The 11,687-nt window shown below is 53.3% G+C and overlaps 1 protein-coding gene across 1 annotated transcript in view; it reads left to right on the forward strand.

Moving 5' to 3' along the window:
• Positions 1-8,450: 8,450 nt before the first annotated feature.
• PITPNM3 (PITPNM family member 3) overlaps positions 8,451-11,687 on the forward strand; it is a 96,886-nt gene continuing 93,649 nt past the window's right edge. Inside the window, exon 1 of the mRNA XM_027848705.1 lies at positions 8,451-8,547. Within this exon, the coding sequence (XP_027704506.1) occupies positions 8,451-8,547 (97 nt within the window). The remainder of the gene's footprint in view (positions 8,548-11,687) is intronic.

Here is an 11,687-nt window from a genome sequence, read left to right on the forward strand (position 1 = left end):
TGTATACTAACACACATGCACCTCCACACGTGCTCACACTCATACCACACGCTCACATACACTCCGTCACACATACACACACATACAGCACACACACGTGTACACACGCATAATTGGTTCTCCTTGCTTTCTTTCTTTCCTCTTCCGTCTCAGCGCATCCTGGCCTCGAGCCTGCCTAACAGCTCCGACAGGACTGCCCTGCACTTTGGCATTTCTCCTCTGCTCGTTCCTACTCTTGTTTCCATCTTATGGATACGTTTTTGTTTTTTTAATCTTATTTGTTTGGGGAGCTCCCTGTGCAGCCACATTGCTTCCTTTGGACACCTCCCCTTCTCCTCTTCATTCACATCATCCCTTTCCCTGCCGCTGGTTCATCAGGTCTCAGTCGTCGTTCTTGGGGATCCTTTGAAGTCTGCTTTCCCAGGGTTGGTGGGTGTCGGACCTCGGCAGACTGTCCTTTAGTTCATCACTAACTTTCAATCTCCTTTCCTGTTGGTAAGAGTCGAGTTCGGAACAGAACTTTCTCTTATTGATTCCTCCTCTTCTCGAAGGGCGGAACTATCATTAAGGCAAATAAAGGATCAGCTGCTCGGTTTTGGCAGACATAGATGCAGCAGATGGCCAGAGGACTGAGGGCCTCCTCACTAGCCTCTCCCACCCTCGAGGGGGCTTGGGCTGTATTTCCCAAGCTTCTCATGGTTTCATCTTTCTGACCAAGTGGTCTGTAGTCTACTCCAATGACAACATCACATCTGGGGCTACTTGCTTTAGGTTGAACTGAATCTGGCTGATATGGCTGTCCTGGGTGATCTGGGATCTGGCTACTCTGTTTCCAAGGAATGTGGCCCACCTACATTGCCAGCCTGGTGAGTGAGGGGCAAGTGGGAGAGAGGCCAGCTGTGGCTGGGTGACAACATCACCATTCTCCCCTGTCCTACAGGAGCCTCGGACTAGAATTGTATCTGTTTACTGCATCCCCCTATCTGTAGTCTAGGGATATCACTAGGGCAGGGATGGGCTGGTTAATGCTTTAACAACGGGCTCTCTGCCCCCAAAATGTACATGGGACACTTTCCAGTTTAATCTGCATAATTAATATTCTCACTATCACTTTTCAAAGTCTACACAATCAAAATTATAAGTCAAGCTTTGTAGCATGTGCTGATTTTTTAAATCATAAACGCGCACACTAAGAATTTAACAATTAGGTTCCAGGCTCAGAACCCCTGAAGGGGTTCAGAATAAAAGCCACTTTGTCTGGTTGCTATCAAGGCAGCGTGGCTCTCTCGCATTATATGCTGGTTACACAGAAGTCCATCCCCAAAGCCGCCACACCTCTTTATCGGGGATACGGAGGGAGAGGTAAAAAGACTAGTAAAAGTGATCCAGAACGAAGCCGATGAAGGAATCCACAAGAGCAGATGAGCTCTTGGGAGGCAAGATGAACCGTGAGCTCCCACGGAGAGAGTGCGCCCTGTTCTAGCAGGGTCTACAGCTGCTGGAATGCAGGGCCCGTGTTGGGAGCCAGCTTCCGCGCGGGGCTGGGCTCACGGAGATCGCAGCTCTCACCCCGCACCACGCCTCTCCCTCCCCGCAGCCTCCCCACAGCCTCCCCTCAGCCCCCCGCAGCCCCAAGGAGACGCGTTTACTGAAGCAGGCCCGCCGCTCAGCGCTCTCTCGGCCGCTCAGTGTCCAGTGAGTGGAGCCAGAGCTCTGCGCCTCGGCAAAGCCAAGCTGGGCTTGGGCGTGAGTGAGGTTCCATGAGCACATCAGGCTCCTTGACCTTTTTTTTTTTTCTACCTATGGTTCTTCTTTTGAATGCGGCCTGTCCTTCCAGCATCATGTTAGTGACCAATGTCTTCCCACCAGGGCTTTGGCACAGCTCTCCTGCACGAGGACCACCAATCTGCCCGGCTCGTTGCCTAAACTTGGTGAGTTTCTGTAGAGATCCGTGAAGCCCGAAGTCTAACGACTGGCTCCTTTGGGAGGATTCTGACTCCTCTGAGTTTCTGGTTATTTTCACTGCCAACACTCCATGGTCTGGCTTGAGGACACCCACTGGCAGGTTTCTTCTTCCTTTCTTTCCGTGTTAAATCCCTTTCGATTAGATTGTCATGACCACAGGCATATACACTTTGAAAATTTGAATTTTTATATTTAATTTTTTTAACTGCATGTAAAAACAATTTTTAACATTCATTTTTTAAAATTTTGAGTTCCAAATCTTCTCCTTCTCCCCCCTCCTTGAGAAGGCAAGCAATTTAATATAGGTTATACGTGAGCAGTCAGACAGAACATATTTACATGTCAGCCATGTTACAAAAGAAAACACAGACCAAAAAACCCAAGAATAACAAAGAAAGTAACAAAGGCTGCTTCCATCCACGCCCAGACTCCATTAGGTCTTCCTCCCCCAGGTGGACACTATCATCATGAGTCCCTGGGATTGCGTTGGATCATCGTACTGCTGAGAACAGCTAAGACATTCACTGCCGATCGGTACAATATTGCTGTTCGTGTGTGCAGCGCTCTAGTTCTGCTAACTTTACTCTGCCTCCATTCATATAAGTCTTTCTAGGTTTTTCAGAAACCATCCTGCTTGTCATTTCTTACATATTTGCATCACAATTGGATACCACAACTTGTTCAGTCATTCCCCAATGGATAGGCATCCCCTCAATGTCCAGTTCTTTGCCACCACATAAAGAGCTGCTATAAATATTTATGTATAAATGTATGTGTAAATAGGTCCTTTCCTGCCCCTCCCCCTTTGATTTCTTTGGGATACAAGCCTAGCAGTGGATTGTTGGGTCAAAGGTGTGTACACTATCACCAACTCACCAATTCTTGTTTTCATTCCATATCTATCCAGGAGACTTGCTTTTGTGTTTCAAGCTGCAGTTGAAAAGTCCAGTTCCCATTCTCAGATGTGTCTCCTTCTTTTAATTAATTAATTACTTTTTAGTTTTCAACATTCACTTTTATAAGATTTTGAGCTCTAAATCCCGCTCTCCCTCCATGCCCCCTGCTCCAAGACGGTGTGCAATCTGAGATAGACTGTACATATATGATCATATTAAACATATTTCCACATTAGTCATGTTGTGAAAGAAGAATCAGAATAAAAGCGGAAAACCACAAGAAAGAAAAAAAAGAGCAAACAGCCTGCTTTGATCTGCATTCAGACTCCATGGTTCTTTCTCTGGCTGTGGACAGCATTTTCCATCACGCGGCCTCTGGAGATGTCTTAGATCCTGGCACTGCGGAGGACTAAGTCCATCAAAGTCAGCCATTGCCCAGCGTGGCTGTTACTGTGGACAACATTCTCCTGGTCCTGCTCACGTCACTCAGCATCAGTTCATGCCAGTCAGACATGTCTTCTTAGCCACCTCCACTCCTCTCTCCTGAATCCCTTGCCTTCAGCTCTTGCTCAGTCTTGTCTTCATGACTGCATGGGCCATAGCACCCCAGGTCCTTCTAGCCTCTACTATCTCTGTCCAAGCTCATGTTCGTTGTTTCCATGCAGGGTTAAATGACTTGCCCAGGGTCACACAGCTAGTAAGTGGCTGGATTTGAACTCAGGTCTTCCTGACTCTGGGATGGGCACCCTGCCCATTGCACCACCTAGCTGCCATTGCTTTCAATAGGCAGAAGAAGTAAAGGCATTAGCTTCATCCCTGAGACTTCTTGACCAAGACTTTGGAATCATTGTCGGCACTTTTGAGGTTCTGGCGGTATTATTTATGTCCACATGAATCACCAGGAGTGCATAATAGTTAGCTAATTTGACAGTTCTCTGTCCAGTCCTGTCCTCCTTCCTCAATGAGTTCGATATCTGGCTCACAATTTTTCTCTCCTTTCTAACTCCTGCCTTCATACGAGAGGGCTTCAATATATGGACTCCCTCAAACCTGACCCTAACCACTCAGTTCTTCAGCCCACCCACCTACCCAGAGCTCCTTCTCCATTCATCTTAGCCACAGAAAAAGACAGTCACCCTCTTGATCTTGTCAGCTGCCTTCATGCTCAAGAAATTCCAAGTCCCCTCACCTGACCATAATCTATTAATGTTTCTCCTCTGCCCTCCCTTACACATGCTGCTCTTCATCCACAGTGACCTCTTGCCCCTTGGCCCTCAGTTCTCTCCCAGGTCAGCTCCCCTGCACCCAGCCGCTCTGTCCTCTTCTCCCCGTCTCGCCTCCTTGGTGAACCACTTTCCCTCTCTGCTGTCTTGCCCTCTCGAATCCCTCTTCCTTGAATCTTTCCTCGACTCCCCAGCATCACCCAGCCTGGGATCACTCCCACAAGGCACCGAGGGCTGCTGAAGGTGCAGAAAATGAGGCAACCTTTCTTACTGAGTCCATTACCTGTTTATTCTATACAGCCTCATCTGGGCCCTCACTGCAGGAAGGCAATCCTCTTACCCTTCCCTGATTAGCTCGCCATCCCACTCTCCACCAGGACGATAACAAGCCATCCCTACTCCCTCCACTTTATCAGCTGAGACCTCTGCCTCAGCTTTTATAGAAAACCACTGAGGCCATTCTGCGTGAGCTCCCCCTTGTCCCCTCTTCTTCACCTCCCATCACTCAGGTGCCTTCTGCCCCCTCTCCTCCTCCCGTCTCACCTGATGAAGCAGCTTCACTCCTTACCAAGGTCAACCTCTACCTGCACTGGTGACCCCCTCCCAGTCCATCGCTCCCTCTGTCAGCCCCACTCTCTTCCCTATTCTAATCTGTCCCTGCATCCTTGCTGCTCCCACTGCCTACAAACACATGGGTCTTCCGGAGCCTGAAAGAACCAACAACCTCTCTTGACCCTTCCATCCCCACTATGTCTCTTTCACCCTTTGTTACTGAACTAGAAGAGGTGTGTCTAGTGGGCACCTCCACTGTCTCTCCTCTCACTCTCTTCTTACAGTCTGGCTTCTGATCTTGTCATTCCACTGAAACTTCTCTCCAAAGTCACCAGTGATCTCTTGTGGAATCCAATGGCCTTTTCTCAATCCTCAGTCTCCTCGACCTGGCTGCCGCCTTTGACTCTGTTGATCACCCTCTCTTCCTTGATGCTCTTCTCTCTAGGTTTTCGGGACTCCCAACTCTCCCATGGTCTCCTTTTTCTTTTCCTTTCCTCAGCTCCCATGGATTTCATGACCATCTCTATGCTGAAGATTCTCAAATCTGCCTTTCTTGCCCCAATCTCTCTGCTGACCTCCATTCTCATATCTACAGCTCATTAGACATCTTGACCTGTATGCCCCATAGATGTCTGAAATATGCCCGTACTGAACTCCCCCCCAGGCGTTCTGCACCTGCCCCAGCTTCTCTGTTACTGTGAAGAGCAGCACCGCCCTCCCAGACCCTCAGGCTTGCAACCTAGGAACATGGAGGAAGTGACAGGAAGGCAGATTTAGCCTGGACGTCAGGAAAAACCCATTCCCAAGAGCTTTCCCACAGTAGCATGGGTTAGCTGGAGAGGTGGGGGGCTCCCCTTCCCTGGAGCTTTCCAAATAGAGAGACCACCTGTCAGGGGTAGTGTAGAGAGGACTCTTGGTCAGTGATAGGATGGACTAAAGCAGTGCTTCAAGAAACCCTTGGGACTAGCTGTGTGACCCTGGGCAAGTCACTTAACCCCAATTGCCTAAAAAAAAAAGAAAAGAAAAGAAAAAAAAAGGAAACCCTTGGGGATTTGAGAGATGATGGTTCAAAGGTTCACCCTCAAATGTCTTTAATGGCAAATTAAACAGGCAATAGTTGACTGATTAACTTCCAAATGTTTTTCCTCTAGGACAACAAGCATGTTGTGTTGGAAGCATTATAGGTTTGTTTCTGCAGCAATTCAAAACCACCGTGATCATGCACAGAACGATCTTGGTGTTTCACATCAAATGCTGACCTTGTCTGACCAAGCGCAATATGATTCTGCAGTTCCTCAACCTGTCACCAAATTGTTTCCAAACTGCCACGTGGGTTCAACATTCAGGTGCAAACTGATTCGCAAGGGATGGTCAGACACATATGCACACCCTCACTTGTGCTCTGGACATGGCACCAGGCTACTCCCTTGTTCCCTTCTGTTCCCTTGGAATCCCATCTCATGGTCTGTTCGATCACATGATCCAGATGTTATGAATGTTTTCATTCGTGTGCCACAAAGTCAAGCTGCTTGAAAGCCATGATCGCTGGGCATGGGCATTGTAAGCCATCTTGGAACTCTACTGGACCATCACAGTGGTTCTGCAGAAACAAACCTTAACTTGCCTCTCATTGTGGTATTCAGGCAGTTTTCCTATTTCAATGTCTCTGCTTCAGTTACTAGTTTTTTCTTTGGTACATCTTCAGATGAATGGTTGGCACCACTGCTCAACTGTCAGGTATTGTTTCATCTGCTATGCCAGTGAGTGGCAGAAGACAAAAGTCACCTCTTTGCCCTCATCATCCTCTGTGCGTGTGTCTCCTCATCCTCCAGGAATCCCTGGTCTCTTTCAGGATTCAGCTCAAGCCCCCCTTCTCTATGAGGTCGTTCTGCCTCTCCTCCAGCCTGCCCCTTAGTTAGGGCTGCCCCTGCCTAAATGACCCCGGATTTGCTGTGTGCATCTTTGTGCAGAACTACATAACTGTGTGTCTGTCCTCAAGGCCAGGGACTCTCCTTTAGCTAGCACAGGGCTTGGTAAACAACTCCCACAGCTCCTAGGACGCTCCCTCCAGGCACTAAAATTTGGGTAGGACTTTAGCACCAACAGTCACGGTTGATGTTTGTGTGGGGTTGGGATAGCATTTACACTGGATCGGAGAACTAGAGCTGGGAGGCCTTCTGAGGCCATCGACACCTTCTCCCTCACTGACAAGTGAGGAAACTGAGGTTCTGCCTAGAGGAACAGGCAGGAGGATCAGGGTGACAGCTGCTTCTGCCAGCCCCCTGCCCTTTCCTTCAGGCATTGGTAACTAAAGAAAAGCTGCTGTGGTGATGGGTGATCCTGGGCTCCATTCAGGGAGGTTCTGGGACTGGGCAGCAGGCACTGAGCTCCTTCCTGGGCCACCTACCCCTCCTAGATCCTTGTGTCACCTCCCCCTCCCCCAGGGTCCCTTCTTCCCTCAGCCACCTCCGGTGGGGGGGAGGGGTGCCTTCGGAGTCACCACTCTGTGCTTCACAGACCTGCCCTTTTATTAGGCGGAAGTAGAGAACAAGGGATTTTCTACTTTCTCTGTACTTTTGGTTTTCCTTCAACAGAATTCTGGGGGCCCCTTGAAATCTTCTTATATGGTCTTTGTACCTCCAGCACCTCTGCTGTGGCTGGAACACAGAAGGTGCTTAATAAATGTGTGTTGGGTTGAAATAGCTCTTTGATTTTCTCAGCCGTCCTGCAGAGGTGATGATATAGTATTCCTCTCATTTTACAGATCTGGAAACTGAGGCTCAGAGAGAAGAAATGATTTTTCCCCCAGGGCCCTACAGGAAGTGTCGGAAGTAGGATTGGAACCAGTATCTTCTGGCCTCCAGCCCAACACTCGGGACCTACTCCAGTCAGTCTGTCCCTGGAGGAGGTGACCCAAGCGCATGAAAGCCCTTGGGATCCATGCACGTGAGGAGCGTGGAAGGAACCGGCCACATTTAGCCTTGGAGAGAGAAGGTTCAGAGGGTCGGAGACAGCAGCTTTCAAGTGTCCGCTCCGTGGTCCTGGGGGAAGGGGGAGAGCCTCAGAGCAAGGCTGGGGGCAGGGTGGAATTTGCTGACTTCCCATTTGGGCCCGAAGTCGGTATCCACTTCCTCTGGGGACCCCCTGCCCCGGAGAGCTTGGAGCAGACGGACGTGAGCTGTGATTCAGGTCCGAATCTGTCTGACTAGGGACCCCGGAGCCGGGGGTGGGGGAAGGCTATCACCTAGCCCTGACCCCCGTGGCCTCTGTGGGGTGGCCTGGACTCAGCTTCCCCGGGGCCAGCGCCAGACTTCGGGGTGCAATCAAGTGAGACCTCCCTCCCCTCCCCCCAAGCCTCCGCAGGGGCCAGAGCTGGGAGCGGGGCGTGGGACTGGTGGCTGAAGGCCTGAGCGCGGTCTCTGTGCGAGGGTCTAGGAAGCCTTCGATCTGCCCCGGCCCCTTGCTGTGTGTCCTCGGGGCTCTCTCTGCTAGTCTCTGTCGTGGCGTCCCAGCTCCGCGCCTCTCGGGGTCTCCAGGCTGCTGCCCCCCGGCCCGTTCCGGCCTCCCCGCTCGGGGCTCCGGGGCCTCGCCCTGGGGCGAGGGCAGCAGGGAGGAGGGGAGACTGTGGCTCCCTTCCTCCTCCCTCCTCCTCCTCCTCCCGCCCCCGCGTCGGAGGCCGCTGCTCGGCGCCTTTAAGGGAGCGGGAGGACCGGGAGAGGAGGCGGCGGCGGCCGCGGCGGCGGAGCCGGGAGGGAGCCAGCGAGGGAGGGAGCCCGGGGAGCCCAGGAGCCGAGCAGCAGGCAGGAGCCGGGCCATGGCCACGGCCGCCGGGGCCGGCCCCGATCGCAGCAGCGCAGGTGAGGGAGGGGCCCCGGGGGCGCATTCCTGCACAACGGCCGCCCCCCCGCCAGGTGAGAGGCGGGGAGCCCGGGCTGGGGGAGGACCCCTCCTCCTCAGGGGCGGCGGGCAGATAGGGGTGTGTCTGAGGGAGAGAGGGTAGTTGGGAGGGAGGAACACCCCGCAATCCCCGCAGCCCCGCTCCCGGGCCGCTGCCCCTCCCCCAACGGCGTCCGGACCCGGGTTCCCCCCTCTTCGCCTGCGCAGGGGCCCCAGCGGACGATCCAGGGGATCCGGGCTCTGCCCTTCTTGGTTTGGGGCACCCGGGGCGTCCAGCCTTGGCCGGCCTCCAGCTCGTGGCCCCGGGGATCTACCCGCACGCCCACCTGTCTCGGAGACCCGGCCCCGCCCCCAGGCTGAGCCCCCCCCTTCCTCCGCCACACTTAGCTTGCACCCGAGCGGGGGTGGGTCGAGCTCGGGCAGGCACAGGGCGGTTCACCTTTCCTCCACCCATCCTGCCCAGGAAAAGGGGAGGGGACTGGGGGGGGGGGGTGAGTGTGTGTGTGGGTGTGTGTGTGGGGGGGGGTGGGCGGGTGTGCGTGTTTGTGCGTGTTTGTACTGAAGTCTGGCCGGGTCAATTCCCACCCCCCACCCCCATTATCTTCTCCCATTGCCCAGTTACTGGTCAGGGAAGGCAGTTCCTCGGATGGGCTGGGTCGGGGGGGGTGGTCCTGAATGTGGCTGTTCACACTCCCTCCTCTGTCTTCCCTCCTGCCCCGTGGGCCTTGGAAAGTGCCATGGGTCGGTTGCTGCTGCGATGGTTTGGGGGCCTCTTGGTAATTTCCCAGGGTCACCGTGACCCTGACATTGGTGATTGGCAAAGGACATGAAGGCCTGGACAGGCACACATCTCCACTTTATGGGAGACTCCATGCCAGAGCTAGGAGTATGTGTGTAGGAGGGGAAGGGCTTGGGAAGGGGCTGTAGCACAAAGCTGGGGCCAGTCTGGTCTGAGCCCAAGATCCCCTTGGGGTCAGTGGGCCGAAGTTGGCCTGGACAGGAACGCTTCTGAGGGCCTTGGTTCTCCGGACATGGATGTGTGAGCAGGCAGGCAGCCTTCATCTCTCCTCCTTCCTCTTCCTGCTCTCCCCCAGGGACACCCAGTAAATCTTCCAGCCTCCTTTATCCATCCCTTCCTTCCAGCTATACGCCCCTCCTAACCCTCCTCCCCCCACCCCAATGAGCATATACTGCCTCCTGTCCCAGCCAACTCTGAGCCCCCAGTCCTGGGGGTTCAGGCCAGGAACCCCCCTCCCCCTCTCCCCCCCCCCCCCACACACGCGCACATGCACACACGCGCACATGCACACGCACACGCACACACACCCCATGGCTTTGGAAAGCCTGTGTGAGCTACATGCCCTTGGCCACTTGGTGGGGCCACCATCTTGGGCCCTATGGGGGATGGGTATAGTCAGTACCTCTCCCTCAGCCTTAGGCTAAGGGGACTCTTCTCCCATAAGGAGGTGTCCCACCCTTCTGGCTCATCTACTCCAGGCAAAGAACTAGTCCTGTTCAGGACCGTAAGTCTGCACTCCAGCTACAGTCCCAACCCTCTGACTCCCAGCTCATTCCAGGCAGGAGGTACCCGGGCACAGTAGAGAGAGAGGCAAACTTCAAAGCCAGGAATGAAGGAAAGGATGAATAAAGCCTGGAAGACCTGGGCTCAGTTCCTTTGTCAGCCAGTCAGACCATCCTGGCGGTGTGACCCTGATCAAGTCCCTTCCCTTTCTAGGGCCCTAGGCAATTAACTAAAACCCAACATGGCAGAGAAGGTGCCAGCCTGCACTGGTTGGGGGAGGACACAGACGGAGTGCCGGGTCCAGCCCCTACTGTTCCCTTCCTCCCTAAGCCCCATCTCCAATCTCAGTCTGTCCCAGCCCTCCACTGGGCCAGTGGGACAACACCTGGGCCCCTGCAGCAGATCAATTCTGGGGGTGGATGAGCCTTTCTTTTCCCAGAGTTTAGCTCTCCGATTGGTGACCCCCCAGCCCCACTCCCCTCCTTTCTCCTCCCTGGCCCCTCCACCGGGTCATTCAGCTCTGTCCTGTCTACCCATTCCCCTTCATGGTCTTAGCCCCACAGCACTCAGGCCTGGGCCCTCCCTCTTCTCTCTCTCCACTCCCACAGGCTCTGTCCGCAACCCTCTCCCGGGTTCATCTCTCTCCTGAATTCTAATGCACTAGTCTGCTTGACATCCCATCCTGACAACCCCTGTTTTCTATCCAAGACACCACTGCTCCCCATTTGTCACCCAGGTTCCTGCCTTCAGAGTGATCTCAGCTCTTTTCTCTCTCTAAGCCCAGGACCCAGAAATAGCTGCCAAACCTTGTCAAAAAATAAATTTTTTTTTTTGCAAAGTAATTGGGGTTAAGTGACTTGCCCAGGGTCACACAGATAGTAAGTGTCCGTAAGTGTCAAGTGTCTGGTCTGAGACTGGATTTGAACTCAGGTCCTCCTGACCCCAGGGCCAGTGCCTAGCTGCCCCCAAACCTTGTCAGTTCTGCTGACAACCTTCTCTTCCATCCATCCTCTTCTTTCCACCCAAGCCACAAACACCCTATATCACCTCTCCCCTCGGCTCTCATCCAGACCTCCTAACTGGTCTTGAAGAGTTTGTTCTCTTGGCTGTCCACCCCGCCCCCTTCACGAATCTGTAAAAAGAATGGGGCCAGGGAAGGGATACGCCCTCTTAAAGGGCTGGGTTGGGTTAGATTGGGCTGGGCTGGGATGCCCTTGTCTGTTTTCCCTGGGAGTTGCTTCTCAATCGATCTTGTCTGTTAGGTTACCCAACCTGAGACACCTTCCTCTTGCCCTGGGCCTTGTTTCCTATAGGGCAGTAGTCTGGCTGGTGAATGACTGTTGCCCAGAAGATCACTGCCTACTCATTGACCTAGAAGCCCCAAGGTCCCAGGCCTAGGACTGGAAATGCCCCCAGGGGATGGGAAGAAGACTGGAGCCAGGCCCCTTTACAAAATTCTAACCACTTTCCCCTGCCCAGTGTGAACTCTTTGGTGGGGGGATCACTCCCAGGATCTTCTCTCCTCCCTTCCCCTCCCCTCTCTTCTCTTCTCTTCTCTTCTCTTCTCTTCTCTTCTCTTCTCTTCTCTTCTCTTCTCTTCTCTTCTCTTCTCTTCTCTTCTCTTCTCTTCTC

The sequence above is a fragment of the Vombatus ursinus genome, unplaced genomic scaffold (assembly GCF_900497805.2).
Source record: "Vombatus ursinus unplaced genomic scaffold, bare-nosed wombat genome assembly UNPS02006874.1, whole genome shotgun sequence".
Taxonomy (NCBI): Eukaryota; Metazoa; Chordata; class Mammalia; order Diprotodontia; family Vombatidae; genus Vombatus; species Vombatus ursinus.